The sequence below is a fragment of the Pristiophorus japonicus genome, chromosome 15, assembly GCF_044704955.1.
Source record: "Pristiophorus japonicus isolate sPriJap1 chromosome 15, sPriJap1.hap1, whole genome shotgun sequence".
In the NCBI taxonomy this organism is placed as follows: domain Eukaryota; kingdom Metazoa; phylum Chordata; class Chondrichthyes; family Pristiophoridae; genus Pristiophorus; species Pristiophorus japonicus.
This window is the reverse complement of record NC_091991.1, coordinates 181,586,170-181,604,074: the sequence shown is the minus strand read 5'-3', so window position 1 is coordinate 181,604,074 and position 17,905 is coordinate 181,586,170. Positions and strand designations below refer to the sequence as shown.

The 17,905-nt window shown below is 54.3% G+C and overlaps 1 protein-coding gene across 1 annotated transcript; it reads right to left on the bottom strand.

The window, feature by feature from the left end:
* Positions 1 to 546: 546 nt before the first annotated feature.
* On the bottom strand, positions 547 to 15,884 carry ears2 (glutamyl-tRNA synthetase 2, mitochondrial). The gene is made up of 9 exons (XM_070901452.1): positions 15,712 to 15,884; positions 14,249 to 14,404; positions 13,547 to 13,736; positions 12,202 to 12,674; positions 7,856 to 7,964; positions 6,218 to 6,371; positions 4,608 to 4,738; positions 3,102 to 3,240; positions 547 to 2,544 (listed from the first exon to the last, which is right to left on the bottom strand). Exons 1-9 carry the CDS (start codon positions 15,848 to 15,850, stop codon positions 2,461 to 2,463), a joined length of 1,575 nt encoding a protein of 524 aa, XP_070757553.1. The 5' UTR covers positions 15,851 to 15,884; the 3' UTR covers positions 547 to 2,460.
* Between the last annotated feature and the right edge of the window lie 2,021 nt (positions 15,885 to 17,905).

Below are 17,905 nucleotides of genomic sequence, written 5' to 3'. Positions count from 1 at the left end.
GAGCTTGGGGCCCAGGTAACAGAAGGCACGGCCACCGATGGTGGAGTGATTATAATCAGGGATGCTCAAGAGGGCAGAATTAGAGGAGCACAGACATCTCGGGGGGGGGGGGTTGTGGGGCTGGAGGAGATTACAGAGATAGGGAGGGGCGAGGGCCATGGAGAGATTTGAAAACAAGGATGAGAATTTTGAAATGGAAGCGTTGCTTAACCCGGAGCCGATGTAGGTCAGCGAGCACAGAAAGCAACGGCAGGGACAGGTTGGAAAAGAATAATGGAAATAAGAGTTTCACACTTCAGGTAGGTTGCCTTGCCGCCCAAGGTTATAAATGTAGAAAACGCACTCCAGGCCAAGGAGTGTGTGAAAGGGAGTAAACAGGCAGAGGTGATGGAAGATGGTGAGCTCTCGAAGTGGCCCCTCTCTCGGATTTCCAGCATTTTCTGATTTCATTTCAGATTTCCGCAATTTGCAATCTTCTCTCCCATTCCTGTCCGTTTCCTCTGACCCCCTTCCCGCCCCTGCCCCAGAATAACAATGCAACAGCAATAACTGTTCGAAAGACATTTTATTTGATTTAAATAGACTTTTTGATTAGAGAAATAAGGATGTGTGTGGTTTTGTTTGTTATGGGATGTGGGCGAGACTGGCCCAGCCACAGACACTGCCCATCCCTCAGTGTCCGGAGTCAGTCACAGGTATTGGGACTGGAGTCAGGTGTCGGCTAGACCAAGCTGGGTGTCAGTGAGCCGTGTGGGTCACGGCGACAATCCGGCAGCTTTCATGGTCATTTTTTTGCTAGGTGTCAGCCAACGTCCCCTTTAATTATTTCTTTGGGTGCATGGCCCCTTTAAGGGGATGCGCGCCCCTTTTAAATTTCTGCCTGCGCGCGCGGTTTTCCCCCTGTTGTACAGCCGGCAGGCAGCCTGGGCGGGACCTCCAGACCGTCGCACAGCTTCACAGGAACATCGGTGCCAGCCCACACAGTGGCAGATTTATTGAGCTGTGTTTCACCAGGCGCCCCGGAGGGAGCGGAACTCAAGGGTTTGCGAGCCCAACACTACAGTTTAACAAATGACAGCGCACATCCACATCTGCAAAATCAGACACGCGTCAGGCATTACCATTAGTTTTTCTGTGTGGGGGGGGGGGGGGGAAATGGGCGACAGGAACGGTTTTCGAATAAAGAGGCGGAGATTTTGAATGGTTCTTTTAAATGGTGGTACTGAGGGCGTCTGTTCCAATTCACCGCGTTGTCCGGACTGATGCTTGCCGCTTGCACTTCCGTCTAGACCAGGAGTCTCCAATCCAGACCAGCGGAAGCCCAATCCTGGTGCTCATTAATTCCCATGTGGCTGATACGAGAGGTTATAACCAACATTCCCCTTTAAGCTGTGTGGCCGCACAGATCTCTCGAGGCCTCACACAGCCGGTGAGCTCGCTTCACAATGCAGAAAAATGCACGTGCTTGGACGTTTAAATGGGCCTCGCAGCCCCCCTCCCACCCAAAAAAACATCAGGGGGAACATTGGTTCTAACCATCAGGAGAGGCTGAACGGGCTGGGGGCCCTTTCTCTAGAAAAGGGGAGGCTGAGCAGATGACCTGATGGAGGTCTTTAAAATGATGAAGGGGTTTGATCGGGTGTATGTGGGAAAATGTTCCCACTTGTGGGCGAGACCAGAACGCGGGGCCATCAATCTAAGACAGTCGCTAATAAACCCAATGGGGAATTCAGGAGCCATTTCTTTCCCCAGAGAGCGGCGAGAATGTGGAACTCGCTGCCACAGGGAGGGGTTGAGATGAATAGTATCGATGCATTTAAGGGGAAGCTGGATAAACACATGGGGGAGAAGGGAATAGAGGGATATGTTTATGGGGTGAGATGGAGAGGGGTGGGAAGAGACTCGAGTGGAGCAGAAACCCCGGCACGGACCTGTTGTGTGCCGTACATTCCATGATATGATCAGATCTTGCGTGTTCAGATTTTAGGATTTACCCACCAGTGAAGACAAGAACAGCCCTTGAATACAGAATTCAACACAGGAACAGCCAAGGAACGAGTGTCCTGGAGATCTGGGCAGTCACACAATCGGAGCCCCGGGGGGTGCGTGATCCGGCAGTCTGGGGGCTGGAGACCCCTGCCCAAGAGCGGCCAAGTGTGGCAGGGCAGGTGTGCATCTCCCCTCGCTGCTCGAGTGCAACCCAACTGTCCCCCACTCCCCTGGCCAGCCGGCCCCAGTCACAAACCAGGGCCCAGCGGGAGAGAGGCTGTTAATGGGCTGGGGTGGCCACAGCCAGCAGTGCAACAAGTCTGGATGGTTGGATGGACTTCCTCTTTCCTGGATTTTGTCCCAGCGGTGAAACACGTCGACACAGGTCCGTCCGGCAGGGGCGGGAGGGGGTGCACTGCACACGACCCCCCCCTCCCCCCCAGTGCACGGGTCCCAGGAAGGCTGCCGTGGTCAATGGATGACTGCTTGTTGCAGGCGTTGGCACACCTCTTTAGGCCCCAAGGACAGCATCATCTCAGCCACGCTCGGTCCTTGCTGCGGGGAAATTAAAATATAATCAACAACTTTAGCTAATTAAAATTTCCTGCTCGCCGTTAGATCCTACTTCTGCCACCCCCCGGGGCAGATTTCAGATCCCCTCCACCCCACACCGTGCAGATTAGCACTGGACACGGGACCGAGAATCACACAAGCTTACAGCACAGAAAGAGGCCATTCGGCCTTTCGTGCTTGTGCCGGCTCTTTGGTAGAGCGATCCGATTAATTCCACTCCCTGGTCTTTCCCCAGAGCCCTGCAAATTACAGATCACCACAACTTAATGAGTAAAAAAAAATTCTCATCTGCCCCCTGGCTTTTTTACCAATTATCTTCAACCTGTGTCCTCTGGTTACCGACCCTGTTGCCAGTGGAAACCGTTTCTCTCGATCTACTCCAGCAAAACCCTTCAACATTTTGATCACCTCTATTAAATCTCCTCTCAACCTTCTCTGCTCTAAGGAGAACAACCCCAGCTTCTCCAGTCTACCCACGTCACTGAAGACCCTCACCGCCCCCCCCCGAAATAATTTGGGTAAATACCCCTGCTCCGTACCTGCTGCCCGCTGAGAGCCAGTCGAAGGAGCTTCATTATGACACTGTACTTGGTGCCGGTGAACTGTGCCTGCAGCGCTCGCAGTTCAGAGTTCAGCTCTGTTGGGGTCACACTGCCATTCGGCCAGCTCTGGAACAGGCTGGAATGCAAAGTCAGTTTTAATTAGCTCATTCTAAATCTGAATTTATAAGACTGACTTGCAGGATGTCAGCACTAGAGGGAGATCCTTGGGGGCGGGCGGTGGAGGAGCCAGACAGGAAGAGAGACAGAGACAAAGTCAGAGACGGAAAGAGAGACTGAGACTGAGAGAGAGAGAGAGACTGAGGCAAAGAGAGAGAGAGAGACTGAGGCAAAAAGAGAGAGAGAGAGCGATAGAGAGACAGAAACAAAGAGACAGAGAGAGAGAGAGAGACAGACAGAGACAGAGAGAGGCAGAGGCAGAGAGAGACAGAAAGTAGTTGAGGCCAATTCACTAAATATATTCAAAAGGGAGTTAGATGAAGTCCTTACTACTCGGGGGATCAAGGGGTATGGCGAGAAAGCAGGAATGGGGTACTGAAGTGCATGTTCAGCCATGAACTCATTGAATGGCGGTGCAGGCTAGAAGGGCTGAATGGCCTACTCCTGCACCTATTTTCTATGTTTCTATGTTTCTATGAGACAGAGACAGAGACAGAGACAAATAGAGAGGCAGAGAGAAAGAGAGACAGCGAGACAGAGAGACAGAGAGAAAGAGAGACAGCGAGAGAGACAGAGAGACAGAGACAGAGACAGAAACAGGGTGATACAGAGAGGGTGAGAGTGATGCACACGGGGAGATGCAGGCAGGGAGCAATGGGAGATTGGGACATTATACCTGCTGGGGAATCACAGAAACTGGGAGTTTAGGAGAGCATACGAATTGACCGACTCCTGCACCTAATGCTTGTATTACAGACCCAGCATTTGCACCGTGACGTCCCCATATCGGGCAAGTGCCGCTAACCCATTCGCCGGTTCCACGGGAGTCAACTACAAAGGTGCCGTTTACAACATATTAATGGTGCTGGTTATTCCGGGCAGTCTTTCTCCCATCATAACCCTCGGTACAGGCTTTACCGATGGGTCAAGTTTGGTGTTTATGCCGACGAGGTGTCTAGGAAGCCTCAGCACTGGTGTGTGCTTCTCCCGTGACACTCTCTCTCCGCCGGGACGGAGCAGGAGCTGAGCGGGACCTGCAGCCCACGGCGTTCCCGTAATCAGCAGAGCCCACAGGGATCGCCTGCGTTGGCTGTGGGTTTCACCGCGCACCGCGAATGGCGGATAAATCACGCTGACACTCAGTGCGCCCACTGTAGGCAGTGGGGCTGGATGGGGAGAATGTTGTATCTGTCAAGTGAAGGATGGGTGGGGATGGGAGAGAGAAAATGGCAGGTGGGGAGTGTTATGCTGCAAAGTGACATGTGCCCTGTGCAACTCCAGCCCGAGCAAAGCTGGCACGCGAGGAAGAGGCAGCTGGACACTTACCGCACCACCATGCTGCAGATCTTCTCGCCATCTGATGACAAATTCTCGATCTGCTCACGGGGCACAAGAGGCCGGATCCACAGGTAGGAGTAGGTCGGTGATACCAGGTCCAGTAAACGGGTGATATGCCCCTGCCAGTGTGTAAAAAACACATCGAATTTACAGACTGCGTCTTGCAGTTTGTTAACACTGGGCTTCCTGAGTCAGAAGGTCCTGGGTTCAAATCCCGCTCCAGAGACTGGAGCACATAAAATCCAGGCTGACACTACAGAGCAGTACTGAGGGAGTGCCGCACTGTCGGAGGGGCAGTACTGAGGGAGCGCCGCACTGTCGGAGGGGCAGTACTGAGGGAGTGCCGCACTGTCGGAGGGGCAGTACTGAGGGAGTGCCGCACTGTCGGAGGGGCAGTACTGAGGGAGTGCTGCACTGTTGGAGGGGCAGTACTGAGGGAGTGCCGCACTGTCGGAGAGGCAGTACTGAGGGAGTGTCGCACTGTCGGAGGGGCAGTACTGAGGGAGTGCCACACTGTTGGAGGGGCAGTACTGAGGGAGTGCCGCACTGTCGGAGGGTCAGTACTGAGGGAGTGCCGCACTGTCGGAGGGGCAGTACTGAGGGAGTGCCGCACTGTCGGAGGGGCAGTACTGAGGGAGTGCCGCACTGTCGGAGGGGCAGTACTGAGGGAGTGCCGCACTGTCGGAGGGGCAGTACTGAGGGAGTGTCGCACTGTCGGAGGGGCAGTACTGAGGGAGTGCCGCACTGTCGGAGGGGCAGTACTGAGGGAGTGCCGCACTGTCGGAGGGGCAGTACTGAGGGAGCGCCGCACTGTCGGGAGGGGCAGTACTGAGGGAGTGCTGCACTGTTGGAGGGGCAGTACTGAGGGAGTGTCGCATTGTCGGAGGGGCAGTACTGAGGGAGTGTCGCACTGTTGGAGGGGCAGTGCTGAGGGAGCACTGCAGTGTCGTGGAGGTGCCATCTTTCGGATGAGACGTTGAACCGAGGCTCCATCTGCTCTCTCATGTGGATGTAAAAGATCCCATGGCCTTACCCACAGCAAAGTGGTTGACTCTTAACTGCCCTCTGAAATGGCCCAGCGAGACACTGAGTTGTATTCAGAACGTGGCTCAGCTTCTCCGGGGCAATTAGAGATGGGCAATAAATGCCGGCCTTGTCAGTGACGCCTGGGAATAAATTTTTAAAAAACACTGATGTAATGTATGCCTCTCTGAGTATGGTCACGGGTTTGTAGAGTTGTGAGTGGCTTAGCCAGTCAGGTGATGTTCACAAGGCTCAATAAAACCCCAGCCAGTTGGGTTCGGGGGATCCACGGTGGGGCAGGTGGTTGTGAGCCTGGTGTCGTGTGATTGTTAAACCTTTCGCTAATAAACCAACTCGTTCTTAATAGCAATGTGTCACTGTGAATTCTTAAAGCAAAGAACCTATGAAGCAAATACATTACATCTGTCACAGGCATCGCCGGACCGACAGAGGAGAGTGGTTCATGCCTGAGCACATTAGCAATCTGGGCAGGTAACCGGGCCCTGGCCCGGGACACGACTACAGAGCCCTGATAGAGGGGGAACATTGAAAATGAGGTTCAGCCTCGTTCCTACCTTCCGGTGTAGCAGCACCCGCTCCACGTAATCCGCGCACAGGACCTCCCCGTCGGTCAGCTTCTCCCCGAACACCTTCTCAACCAGGGCTTGAAGCTCCCGCACCAAATCGTGCCGTGACTCCGCACTCTCGATACGGCGCAGTAAGTGAATCCTGCCGCACAAGAGAAGGCAGCGGATGGGTAAGGACAGGAACACAGAAACAGCAGAAGGCCCTTCAGCCCCTCGAGCCTGTTCCACCATTCAATGACAATGTAATTCAACGTGAACTGGAGGTGATCCAAAACTCGGCTGCCCTGTGTCCTAACTCGCACCAAGTCTCACTCACCCATCACCCCTGTGCTCGCTGACCTACATTGCTCCCGATTAAGCAACACCTCGATTTCAAAATTCTCATTCTTGTTTACAAATCCCTCCATGACCTCGCCCCTCCCTATCTCTGTAATCTCCTCCAGCCCCACAACCCCCCGGATATCTGCGCTCCTCTAATTCTGCCCTCCTGAGCATCCCTGATTATAATCGCTCCACCATCAGTGGCCGTGCTTTCAGCTGCCTGGGCCCCAAGCTCTGGAACTCCCTCCCTAAACCTCCCCGCCTCTCTTTCCTCCTCTAAAGATGTTCCTTAAAACCTCCCCCTTTGACCAAGCTTCCTGCCCTAATTTCTTCTTATGTGGCTCGGTGCCAAATGTATTTGTTTTGTCTTAAAACACTCCTGTGACGCGCCTTGGGACGTTTTACTCTGTTAAAGGCGCTATATAAATAAACGTTGTTGTTGAAGCACAGTCACTGCAGCAAGGTCCCGCACACAGCGAGCGGCCAGAACATTGGGGAGAACATCCTGCTCCTCTTTGAATAGTGCCATGTGTAAGGTACAGGGCACACACTGCCGGTACTGTGGGGAAATGCTGTCAAAGGGTGTTTGTATATGTGTGTGTGTGTGAGAATGAGTGAGATTAAGTGTGTGTGTGAGTGAGTGAGTGCATGTGAGTGTGTGAGTGTGAGAGAGTGTGTGTGAGTGTGAGAGAGTGTGTGAGTGTGAGAGAGTGTGTGAGAGAGAGAGTGTGAGTGAGAGAGAGTGTGAGTGAGAGAGAGTGTGAGTGAGAGAGAGAGTGAGTGTGTGAGAGTGTGTGTGAGTGTGAGAGTGAGTGAGATAAAGTGTGTGTGTGAGAGAGAGAGTGTGTGTGTGAGATAGAGTGAGTGAGATAAAGTGTGTGCGTGAGAGAGAGAGTGTGTGTGTGAGATAGAGAGTGAGTGAGATAAAAGTGTGTGCATGAGTGTGTGTGAGAGTGTGTGTGTGAGAGAGAGTGTGTGTGTGTGTGAGAGTGTGTGTGAGGGAGTGTGTGTGTGTGAGAGGGAGTGTGTGTGTGTGTGAGAGGGAGTGTGTGTGTGTGTGAGAGAGAGTGTGTGTGTGTGAGAGAGAGTGTGTGTGTGAGAGTGTGAGAGAGTGTATGTGAGTGTGTGTGAGTGTGAATGTGTGTGAGAGAGAGAGTGTGTGTGTGTATGCGTGAGAGAGAGAGAGAGTGAGTGAGTGAGTGTGTGTGTGTGTGAGGTGAGTGAGTGTGTGTGTGAGGTGAGTGAGTGTGTGTGTGTGTGAGGAGAGAGAGTGAGTGAGTGTTTCACACTGGGAGCCGTACACACCTGTTGAACTGGGGCAGCTTGTCGAGCTCCAGGAGGGCGGAGTGCGTTGTGATTCTGCTCACATCAAACTCGCTGATCAGCTCCTCCAGGATCCGACCAGAGCGATTTCCTGCAACACAAATGGATTTTCACACAATCTCCATCTCACTTGCATTCCTTCTCCAGTTTCTCCGCTTACCCTCTGTGGGTCTTCACACTGCCCGCACCGTGGGCACCGAGGGGCAGACTGGCTACTGCCAGTCTTCATCTACGCTGCTCTCACATCCCCAGCCTGCGCAGTCCTGTGTATAACACACTCCAGCCTGCGCTCAGTCCTGTGTATAACACACTCCAGCCTGCGCTCAGTCCTGTGTATAACACACTCCAGCCTGCGCTCAGTCCTGTGTATAACACACTCCAGCCTGCGCTCAGTCCTGTGTATAACACACTCCAGCCTGCGCTCAGAGAAAACAGGGAATTATAGACCGGTCAGCCTGACATCGGTAGTGGGTAAAATGATGGAATCAATTATTAAGGATGTCATAGCAGTGCATTTGGAAAGAGGTGACATGATAGGTCCAAGTCAGCATGGATTTGTGAAAGGGAAATCATGCTTGACAAATCTTCTGGAATTTTTTGAGGATGTTTCCAGTAGAGTGGACAAGGGAGAACCAGTTGATGTGGTATATTTGGACTTTCAGAAGGCGTTCGACAAGGTCCCACACAAGAGATTAATGTGCAAAGTTAGAGCACATGGGATTGGGGGTAGTGTACTGACATGGATTGAGAACTGGTTGTCAGACAGGAAGCAAAGAGTAGGAGTAAATGGGTACTTTTCAGAATGGCAGGCAGTGACTAGTGGGGTACCGCAAGGTTCTGTGCTGGGGCCCCAGCTGTTTACACTGTACATTAATGATTTAGACGAGGGGATTAAATGTAGTATCTCCAAATTTGCGGATGACACTAAGTTGGGTGGCAGTGTGAGCTGCGAGGAGGATTCTGTGAGGCTGCAGAGCGACTTGGATAGGTTAGGTGAGTGGGCAAATGCATGGCAGATGAAGTATAATGTGGATAAACGTGAGGTTATCCACTTTGGTGGTAAAAACAGAGAGACAGACTATTATCTGAATGGTGACAGATTAGGAAAAGGGGAGGTGCAAAGAGACCTGGGTGTCATGGTACATCAGTCATTGAAGGTTGGCATGCAGGTACAGCAGGCGGTTAAGAAAGCAAATGGCATGTTGGCCTTCATAGCGAGGGGATTTGAGTACAGGGGCAGGGAGGTGTTGCTACAGTTGTACAGGGCATTGGTGAGGCCACACCTGGAGTATTGTGTACAGTTTTGGTCTCCTAACCTGAGGAAGGACATTCTTGCTATTGAGGGAGTGCAGCGAAGGTTCACCAGACTGATTCCCGGGATGGCGGGACTGACCTATCAAGAAAGACTGGATCAACTGGGCTTGTATTCACTGGAGTTCAGAAGAATGAGAGGGGACCTCATAGAAACATTTAAAATTCTGACGGGGTTAGACAGGTTAGATGCAGGAAGAATGTTCCCAATGTTGGGGAAGTCCAGAACCAGAGGTCACAGTCTAAGGATAAGGGGTAAGCCATTTAGGACCGAGATGCGGAGGAACTTCTTCCCCCAGAGAGTGGTGAACCTGTGGAATTCTCTACCACAGAAAGTTGTTGAGGCCAATTCACTAAATATATTCAAAAAGGAGTTAGATGAGGTCCTTACTACTCGGGGGATCAAGGGGTATGGCGAGAAAGCAGGAATGGGGTACTGAAGTTGAATGTTCAGCCATGAACTCATTGAATGGCGGTGCAGGCTAGAAGGGCCGAATGGCCTACTCCTGCACCTATTTTCTATGTTTCTATGTTTCTATGTATAACACACTCCAGCCTGCGCTCAGTCCTGTGTATAACACACTCTAGCCTGCGCTCAGTCCTGTGTACAACACTCCAGCCTGCACTCAGTCCTGTGTACAACACTCCCCAACTTGCGCTCAGTCCTGTGGACAACACTCCCCAACTTGCACTCAGTTCTCTGTACAACAGTCCCCAGCCTGTGCAGTCCTGTGTACAAAACTCCCCAGCCTGCGCAGTCCTGTGTACAACACACTCCAGCTTGCGCTCAGTCCTGTGTACAATGCATCCCAGAGTACTTAAGGAGGTGGCCTTGGAAATAGTGGATGCATTGACAGTCATTTTCCAACATTCCATTGACTCTGGATCCGTTCCTATGGAGTGGAGGGTAGCCAATGTAACCCCACTTTTTAAAAAAGGAGGGAGAGAGAAAACAGGGAATTACAGACCGGTCAGCCTGACATCGGTAGTGGGTAAAATGATGGAATCAATTATTAAGGATGTCATCGCAGTGCATTTGGAAAGAGGTAATATGATAGGTCCAAGTCAGCATGGATTTGTGAAAGGGAAATCATGCTTGACAAATCTTCTGGAATTTTTTGAGGATGTTTCCAGTAGAGTGGACAAGGGAGAACCAGTTGATGTGGTATATTTGGACTTTCAGAAGGCTTTCGACAAGGTCCCACACAAGAGATTGATGTGCAAAGTTAAAGCACATGGGATTGGGGGTAGTGTGCTGACATGGATTGAGAACTGGTTGTCAGACAGGAAGCAAAGAGTAGGAGTAAATGGGGACTTTTCAGAATGGCAGGCAGTGACTAGTGGGGTACCGCAAGGTTCTGTGCTGGGGCCCCAGCTGTTTACACTGTACATTAATGATTTAGACGAGGGGATTAATTGTAGTATCTCCAAATTTGCGGATGACACTAAGTTGGGTGGCAGTGTGAGCTGCAAGGAGGATTCTATGAGGCTGCAGAGCGACTTGGATAGGTTAGGTGAGTGGGCAAATGCATGGCAGATGAAGTATAATGTGGATAAATGTGAGGTTATCCACTTTGGTGGTAAAAACAGAGAGACAGACTATTATCTGAATGGTGACAGATTAGGAAAAGGGCAGGTGCAAAGAGACCTGGGTGTCATGGTACATCAGTCATTGAAGGTTGGCATGCAGGTACAGCAGGCGGTTAAGAAAGCAAATGGCATGTTGGCCTTCATAGCGAGGGGATTTGAGTACAGGGGCAGGGAGGTGTTGCTACAATTGTACAGGGCCTTGGTGAGGCCACACCTGGAGTATTGTGTACAGTTTTGGTCTCCTAACCTGAGGAAGGACATTCTTGCTATTGAGGGAGTGCAGCGAAGGTTCACCAGACTGATTCCCGGGATGGCGGGACTGACCTATCAAGAAAGACTGGATCAACTGGGCTTGTATTCACTGGAGTTCAGACGAATGAGAGGGGACCTCATAGAAACGTTTAAAATTCTGACGGGGTTAGACAGGTTAGATGCAGGAAGAATGTTCCCAATGTTGGGGAAGTCCAGAACCAGGGGACACAGTCTAAGGATAAGGGGGAAGCCATTTAGGACCGAGATGAGGAGGAATTTCTTCACCCAGAGAGTGGTGAACCTGTGGAATTCTCTACCACAGAAAGTTGTTGAGGCCAATTCACTAAATATATTCAAAAAGGAGTTAGATGAAGTCCTTACTACTAGGGGAATCAAGGGGTATGGTGAGAAAGCAGGAATGGGGTACTGAAGTTGCATGTTCAGCCATGAACTCATTGAATGGCGGTGCAGGCTAGAAGGGCCGAATGGCCTACTCCTGCACCTATTTTCTATGTTTCTATGTTTCTATACTCCACAGCCTGCGCGCAGTCCTGTGTACAATACTCCCCAGCCTGCACAGTCCTGTGTACAACACACTCCAGCTTGCACTCAGTCCTGTGTACAATATTCCCCAGCCTGTGCTCAGTCCTGTGTACAATTCTCACCAGCCTGTGCATGGTCCTGTGTACAATATTCCCCAGCCTGCGAACAATCCGGTGTACAATACTCCCCAGCCTGCGTTCAGTCCAGTGTACAACACTCCGCAGCCTGCGTGCAGTCTTGTGTACAACACAGTCCAGATAGCGTAATGCCCTTTCCTCTAGATGCAGAGAGGATGTTTCGCCTTGTGGGGGATCTAGAACTAGGGGGCATAGTCTCAGAATAAGGGGCCACCCATTTAAAACTGAGATGAGGAGGAATTTCTTCTCTCTGAGGGTTGTAAATCTGTGGAATTCTCTGCCCCAGAGAGCTGTGGAGGCTGGGTCATTGAATATATTTAAGGCGGAGATAGACAGATTTTTGAGCGATAAGGGAGTAAAGGGTTATGGGGAGCGGGCAGGGAGGTGGAGCTGAGTCCATGATCGGATCAGCCATGATCTAATTGAATGGCGGAGCAGGCTCGAGGGGCCGAATGGCCGACTCCTGCTCCTATTTCTTATGTTCACTCACAGTACCTGAGAAGCCGGATCCACAGTTGGTGACAATGTCGAGTAAAGCCTCCGGCAGGAATCCATTGCGGGAGAAGTTCTGGATGAAGAGGTCGCCCTGTCGCTTGGAGAGCTTGCTGCCGTCCTTGTTCAGGAGGAGTGGGAGGTGGGCGAAGACCGGGGGCTCCCAGCCCAGCGCCTGGTACAGCAGCACGTGCTTGGCGGTAGATGCCAGCCACTCTGTGCCCCGCAGCACGTGGCTGATCCTCATGTGGTGGTCATCGACCACGTTGGCCAGGTGGTAGGTGGGAAAGCCGTCTGCCTTCACCATGACGGGGTCCCCCTCCACGCTGGCTGGCTCCAGCTGCTTCAGTCCGTACACCAGGTCGTCCAGGGGCTCGGCCCCCTCCTCCAGGCGGAACCGGATAACGTGCGGGCATCCCTGTGCCAGCCGCTCCTCTACCTGCTGCGCAGTCAGGTGCCGGCAGCGATTGTCATATCTGAAAAGGGACAGCGTCTGTATTAAAGGAGGGGTCGGAAGGTTCATGTCCCACTCCAGAGACTGGAGCACACAATCCAGGCCAACACTTCAGTGCAGTACTGAGGGAGTGCCGCACTGTCGGAGAGGCAGTACTGAGGGAGCGCAGCACTGTCGGAGGGGCAGTACTGAGGGAGCACCGCACTGTCGGAGGGGCAGTACTGAGGGAGTGCCGCACTGTCGGAGGGGCAGTACTGAGGGAGTGCCGCACTGTCGGAGGGGCAGTACTGAGGGAGTGCCGCACTGTCGGAGGGGCAGTACTGAGGGAGTGCCGCACTGTCGCAGGGGCGGTACTGAGGGAGTGCCGCGCTGTCGGAGGGGCAGTACTGAGGGAGTGCCGCACTGTCGGAGGGGCAGTACTGAGGGAGCGTTGCATTGTCGGAGGGGCAGTTCTGAGGGAGCTGGAGAATTTAAATTTAATTAAATAAATCTGGGATAAAAAGCTAGTATCAGTAATGGTGACCCTGAAATGACCAGATAATTGTAAAAATCCATCTGGTTCACTAATGTCCTTTAGGCAATCCTTGGGGCAGTAGGAATGGTGTGGTGTGGGGAGAGGGGGTAGTGGGTAGTGGGTAGGGGTAGGGGTGGATAGGAGAGTAGTGTAGCAGGCTGTCCTGGTCCCAGTTCCCCCACAGTGAGGTTTTTTCCCCAATACAGTCACAGCAACAGGAGGAGACCACTCTGCCCATCGAGCCTGGTTCCGCCATTCAACCAGAGTGTGGCTGAGCCTCCTGCAAGTAAAAGAATAAAATCGAAGGCGAAGAGTCGAGAGGAAAGGCAAGGGCCTCGGTCCGGGGAACTACCTCCTGTAACCACGTGCTTCAAACCTACTTTGGTGTCTGTCTCATTCTCAGTGCTTCCTTCTTCAACACCTCCAGGCGTCGGGGGCTGCAGAAACAATAATACGCTGCATTCCTCAGTACCAGAGTCTGGGCTTCCTTCAGGTACAGATCCAGCCGCTCCGACTGCCGGTATGGTCCACAGGGGCCTCCTTGCCGAGGGCTTTCGTCTGGGGGGATACCTGCGCAACAAGTCACACAGAGAGAGAGGTGATCTTACTGAAACGTGAAAGATTCTGAGGGGGCTGGACAGGGTAGATGCAGGGAGGATGTTTCCCCTCGTGGGGGAATCTCGAACTAGGGAGGCGTAGTTTCAGAATAAGGGGCCGCCCATTTAAAACGGAGATGAGGAGGAATTTCTTCTCTCAGAGGGTCGTGAATCTTTGGAATTCTCTGCCCCAGAGAGCTGTGGAGGCTGGGTCATTGAATATATTTAAGGTGGAGATAGACGGATTTTTGAGCGATAAGGGAGTCAAGGGTTATGGGGAGCAGGCAAGGAAGTGGAGCTGAGTCCATGATCAGATCAGCCATGATCGTATTGAATGGCGGAGCAGGCTCGAGGGGCCAAATGGCCGACTCCTGCTCCTATTTAATATGTGACAGCGGGAGCCTTATACCGAGAGTGTGCAACAGAGAGTGTTATAACCGAGAGCCTTATACCGAGGGGGGCTAGTACACTCTCCCAGCACCATACCTGCCCACTCCAGCATGTCCTCGATGTTTTCCGCTGCTCCAGGAACAAGGCGGCTCTGATCCGTATCTTCTATCCGGAGGATAAAGCTGCCTCCGTGTTTTTTGGCGAATATGTAATTGTACAGAGCAGTGCGGAGACCACCCAGGTGCAGGAAGCCTGGTCAAACACGCAAAAATAAAAGCATTTTAAAAGAAGGACCCATTCAACATTTTAAGAGGCACCTCAGTTGGCAGAAGGATGATCTGGTGTAATCCTGAGCCACTCCCCTGGTGAGATGTCTTATCGCAATGGGGGCTCGCTCGACGGTCTACAAATGAGCCTCAGAACCGCTGCAGGGAGCAAGGGGCACACAGAGCAGGTGGGAGTTGAAGGTAGAGAAGGGCAGCACCCTGGTGGGAGTTGTCGTGAGGACATGGGAATTAGGGAGGAGTTAACGAGGTGGAATGGGGCAAGGGGGGAATCATAGAAAATTATGACACAGAAGGAGGCCTTTTGGCACATCGTGTCCGTGTGGGGTCAGGGATAGGGGGGGTGGAGGGGAGGGGGATGGAGTGAGGTGGTGAAGGGGAGGGAGGGTGAGTGGAGGAGGAGAGGTGGAGGGGGATGCAGGGAGGGGAGAAGGGGGATGGAGGGAGGGGAGAAGGGGGATGGAGGGAGGGGAGAAGGGGGATGGAGGGAGGGGAGAAGGAGGATGGAGGGAGGGGGGAACGGGGATGGAGGGAGGGGGGAAGGGGGATGGAGGGAGTGGATGAGGGGAGGGGGTGAGACAGTGAGGGAAGGAGGATGGAGGGAGTGGGGGGAGGGAGGAGAGGTAGAGAGGGTGAGGGGAGGGGGATGGAGAGGAGGGGGAGGGGGTAAGGGGAGGGGGTGAGGGGAGGGGGTGAGGGAAGGGGGACGGAGGGGGTGAGGGGATGGGGACGGAGGGGGTGAGGGGAGTGGGTGAGAGGAGAGGGTAAGGGGATGAGGGATGGAGGGGGATGGAAGGGAGGGGGAGGGGGATGGAAGGGAGGGGGAGGGGGATGGAAGGGAGGGGGAGGGGATGAGGGGAGGGGGATGGAGGGGGTGAGGGGGATGGAGGAGAGGGGGATGGAGGAGAGGGGGAGGGGGTGAGGGGAGGGGGATGGAGGGGAGGGGGATGGAGGGGGCGAGGGGAGGGGGATGGAGGGGGTGAGGGGAGGGGGATGGAGGGGGTGAGGGGAGGGGGATGGAGGGGAGGGGGATGGAGGGGGTGAGGGGAGGGGGATGGAGGGGAGGGGGATGGAGGGGGTGAGGGGAGGGGGATGGAGGAGAGGGGGATGGAGGAGAGGGGGAGGTTGAGGAAGGGGGAGAGGTTGAGGGAGAGGGAAATTGCTGACAAGCGAACAGTGCCCACACCCTATTTGCATAATGAATGCCTAATTAATCAGCATCATGAATATTCACGAGGTCTCTGCATACATTAGCTCCCCGCCCTTCCCCCTCACCTGTGGGGCTCGGCCCGAAGCGTACCCGTACCCTCTCCCCGGCCCCGGCCCCGGCCCTCCCGCACAGGCCCAGCCTCAGCCTGGGCCCCGCTCCCCAGGCCCGGGCCGCCGCCCCACCGCGCGCTGCCAACAGCCGCATCCTGAGGGCCCGAGAGCCGCCGGACACTGCGCCCGGCCCGGGGCGGGGCCTCGGCTCCCCGTCACTCAGCGCTCGCCCCGCCCCCTGGGGGAGGGACTCGGGGGGAGAGAGAGAGAGAGAGACTGGGGGGGGAGAGAGAGAGAGAGAGACTGGGGGGGAGAGAGAGAGAGACTGGGGGGGAGAGAGAGAGAGAGAGACTGGGGGAGAGAGAGAGAGACTGGGGGGGAGAGAGAGAGAGACTGGGGGAGAGAGAGACTGGGGGGGAGAGAGAGACTGGGGGGGAGAGAGAGAGAGACTGGGGGAGAGAGAGAGACTGGGAGAGAGAGAGACTGGGGGGGAGAGAGAGAGAGACTGGGGGAGAGAGAGAGACTGGGAGAGAGAGAGACTGGGGGGGAGAGAGAGAGAGACTGGGGGAGAGAGAGAGACTGGGAGAGAGAGAGACTGGGGGGGAGAGAGAGAGAGACTGGGGGAGAGAGAGAGACTGGGGGAGAGAGAGACTGGGGGAGAGAGAGAGACTGGGGGGGGAGAGAGAGACTGGGGGGAGAGACTGGGGGGGAGAGAGAGAGAGACTGGGGGAGAGAGAGAGACTGGGGAGAGAGAGAGACTGGGGGGGAGAGAGAGAGAGACTGGGGGAGAGAGAGAGACTGGGGGAGAGAGAGAGAGAGACTGGGGGAGAGAGAGAGACTGGGGGGAGAGAGAGAGAGACTGGGGGAGAGAGAGAGACTGGGGGGAGAGAGAGAGAGACTGGGGGAGAGAGAGAGACTGGGGGGGAGAGAGAGAGAGACTGGGGGAGAGAGAGAGACTGGGGGGAGAGAGAGAGACTGGGGGGAGAGAGAGAGAGACTGGGGGGAGAGAGAGAGAGACTGGGGAGAGAGAGAGACTGGGGGAGAGAGAGAGAGAGAGACTGGGGGGAGAGAGAGAGAGAGAAACTGGGGGGGAGAGAGAGAGACTGGGGGGAGAGAGAGAGAGAGAGACTGGGGGGAGAGAGAGAGAGAGAGAGAGAGAGACTGGGGGAGGGAGTGCAAGAGACTGCGGGGGGGGGGAAGAGAGAGAGAGAGAGAGAGAGAGACTGGGGAGAGAGAGAGAGAGACTGGGGGAGAGAGAGAGAGAGACTGGGGGAGAGAGAGAGAGACTGGGGGAGAGAGAGAGACTGGGGGGAGAGAGAGAGAGAGAGACTGGGGGGAGAGAGAGAGAGAGAGGGACTGGGGGGGGAGAGAGAGAGAGAGACTGGTGGAGAGAGAGAGAGAGAGACTGTGGGAGAGAGAGAGAGAGACTGTGGGGGAGAGAGAGAGAGAGACTGGGGGAGAGAGAGAGAGAGAGGGACTGGAGGGGGAGAGAGAGAGACTATGGGAGAGAGAGAGACTGGGGAAGAGAGAGAGAGACTGGGAGAGAGAGAGAGAGAGACTGGGGGAGAGAGAGCGAGGAACTGGGGGAGAGAGAGAGAGAGGGACTGGGGGAGAGAGGGAGAGAGAGAGAAAGAGGCTGGGGGGAGAGAGAGAGAGAGAGAGACTGGGGGGGAGAGAGAGAGAGACTGGGGGGGAGAGAGAGAGAGAGACTGGGGGGGAGAGAGAGAGAGAGAGACTGGGGGGGAGAGAGAGAAGAGAGACTGGGGGAGAGAGAGAGAGACTGGGGGAGAGAGAGAGAGAGAGACTGGGGGGAGAGAGAGAGAGAGAGAGACTGGGGGAGAGAGAGAGAGAGAGAGAGACTGGGGAGAGAGAGAGAGAGACTGTGGGAGAGAGAGAGAGAGACTGGGAGAGAGAGGGAGAGAGAGAGTCTATGGGAGAGAGAGAGAGGGAGACTGGGGGAGAGAGAGAGAGAGAGAGACTGGGGGAGAGAGAGAGAGAGACTGGGGAGAGAGAGAGAGAGACTGGAGGGAGAGAGAGAGAGACTGGGGGGAAGAAAGACTGGGGGAGAGAGAGAGAGAGAGAGGAGAGAAGATGGGGGAGAGAGAGAGAGAGAGAAGACGAAGAGAGAGAGAGAGACTGGGGAGAGAGAGAGAGAGACTGGGGGGGGTAGAGAGAGAGACGGGGGTGAGTGGGGAGGGGGGGGGGGGAG

What these genes read in the sequence shown, in the direction of transcription:
- ears2 (XM_070901452.1), bottom strand. Translation starts at nt 15,850, where the DNA reads ATGCGGCTGTTGGCAGCGCGCGGTGGGGCGGCGGCCCGGGCCTGGGGA. An exon ending in GGACATGCTGGAGTGGGCAG is followed by an intron (nt 13,737 to 14,248) that starts GTATGGTGCTGG and finishes CTTGTTGCGCAG; the next exon opens with GTATCCCCCCAGACGAAAGC. An exon ending in CTGTGGATCCGGCTTCTCAG is followed by an intron (nt 7,965 to 12,201) that starts GTACTGTGAGTG and finishes TTTGTGTTGCAG; the next exon opens with GAAATCGCTCTGGTCGGATC.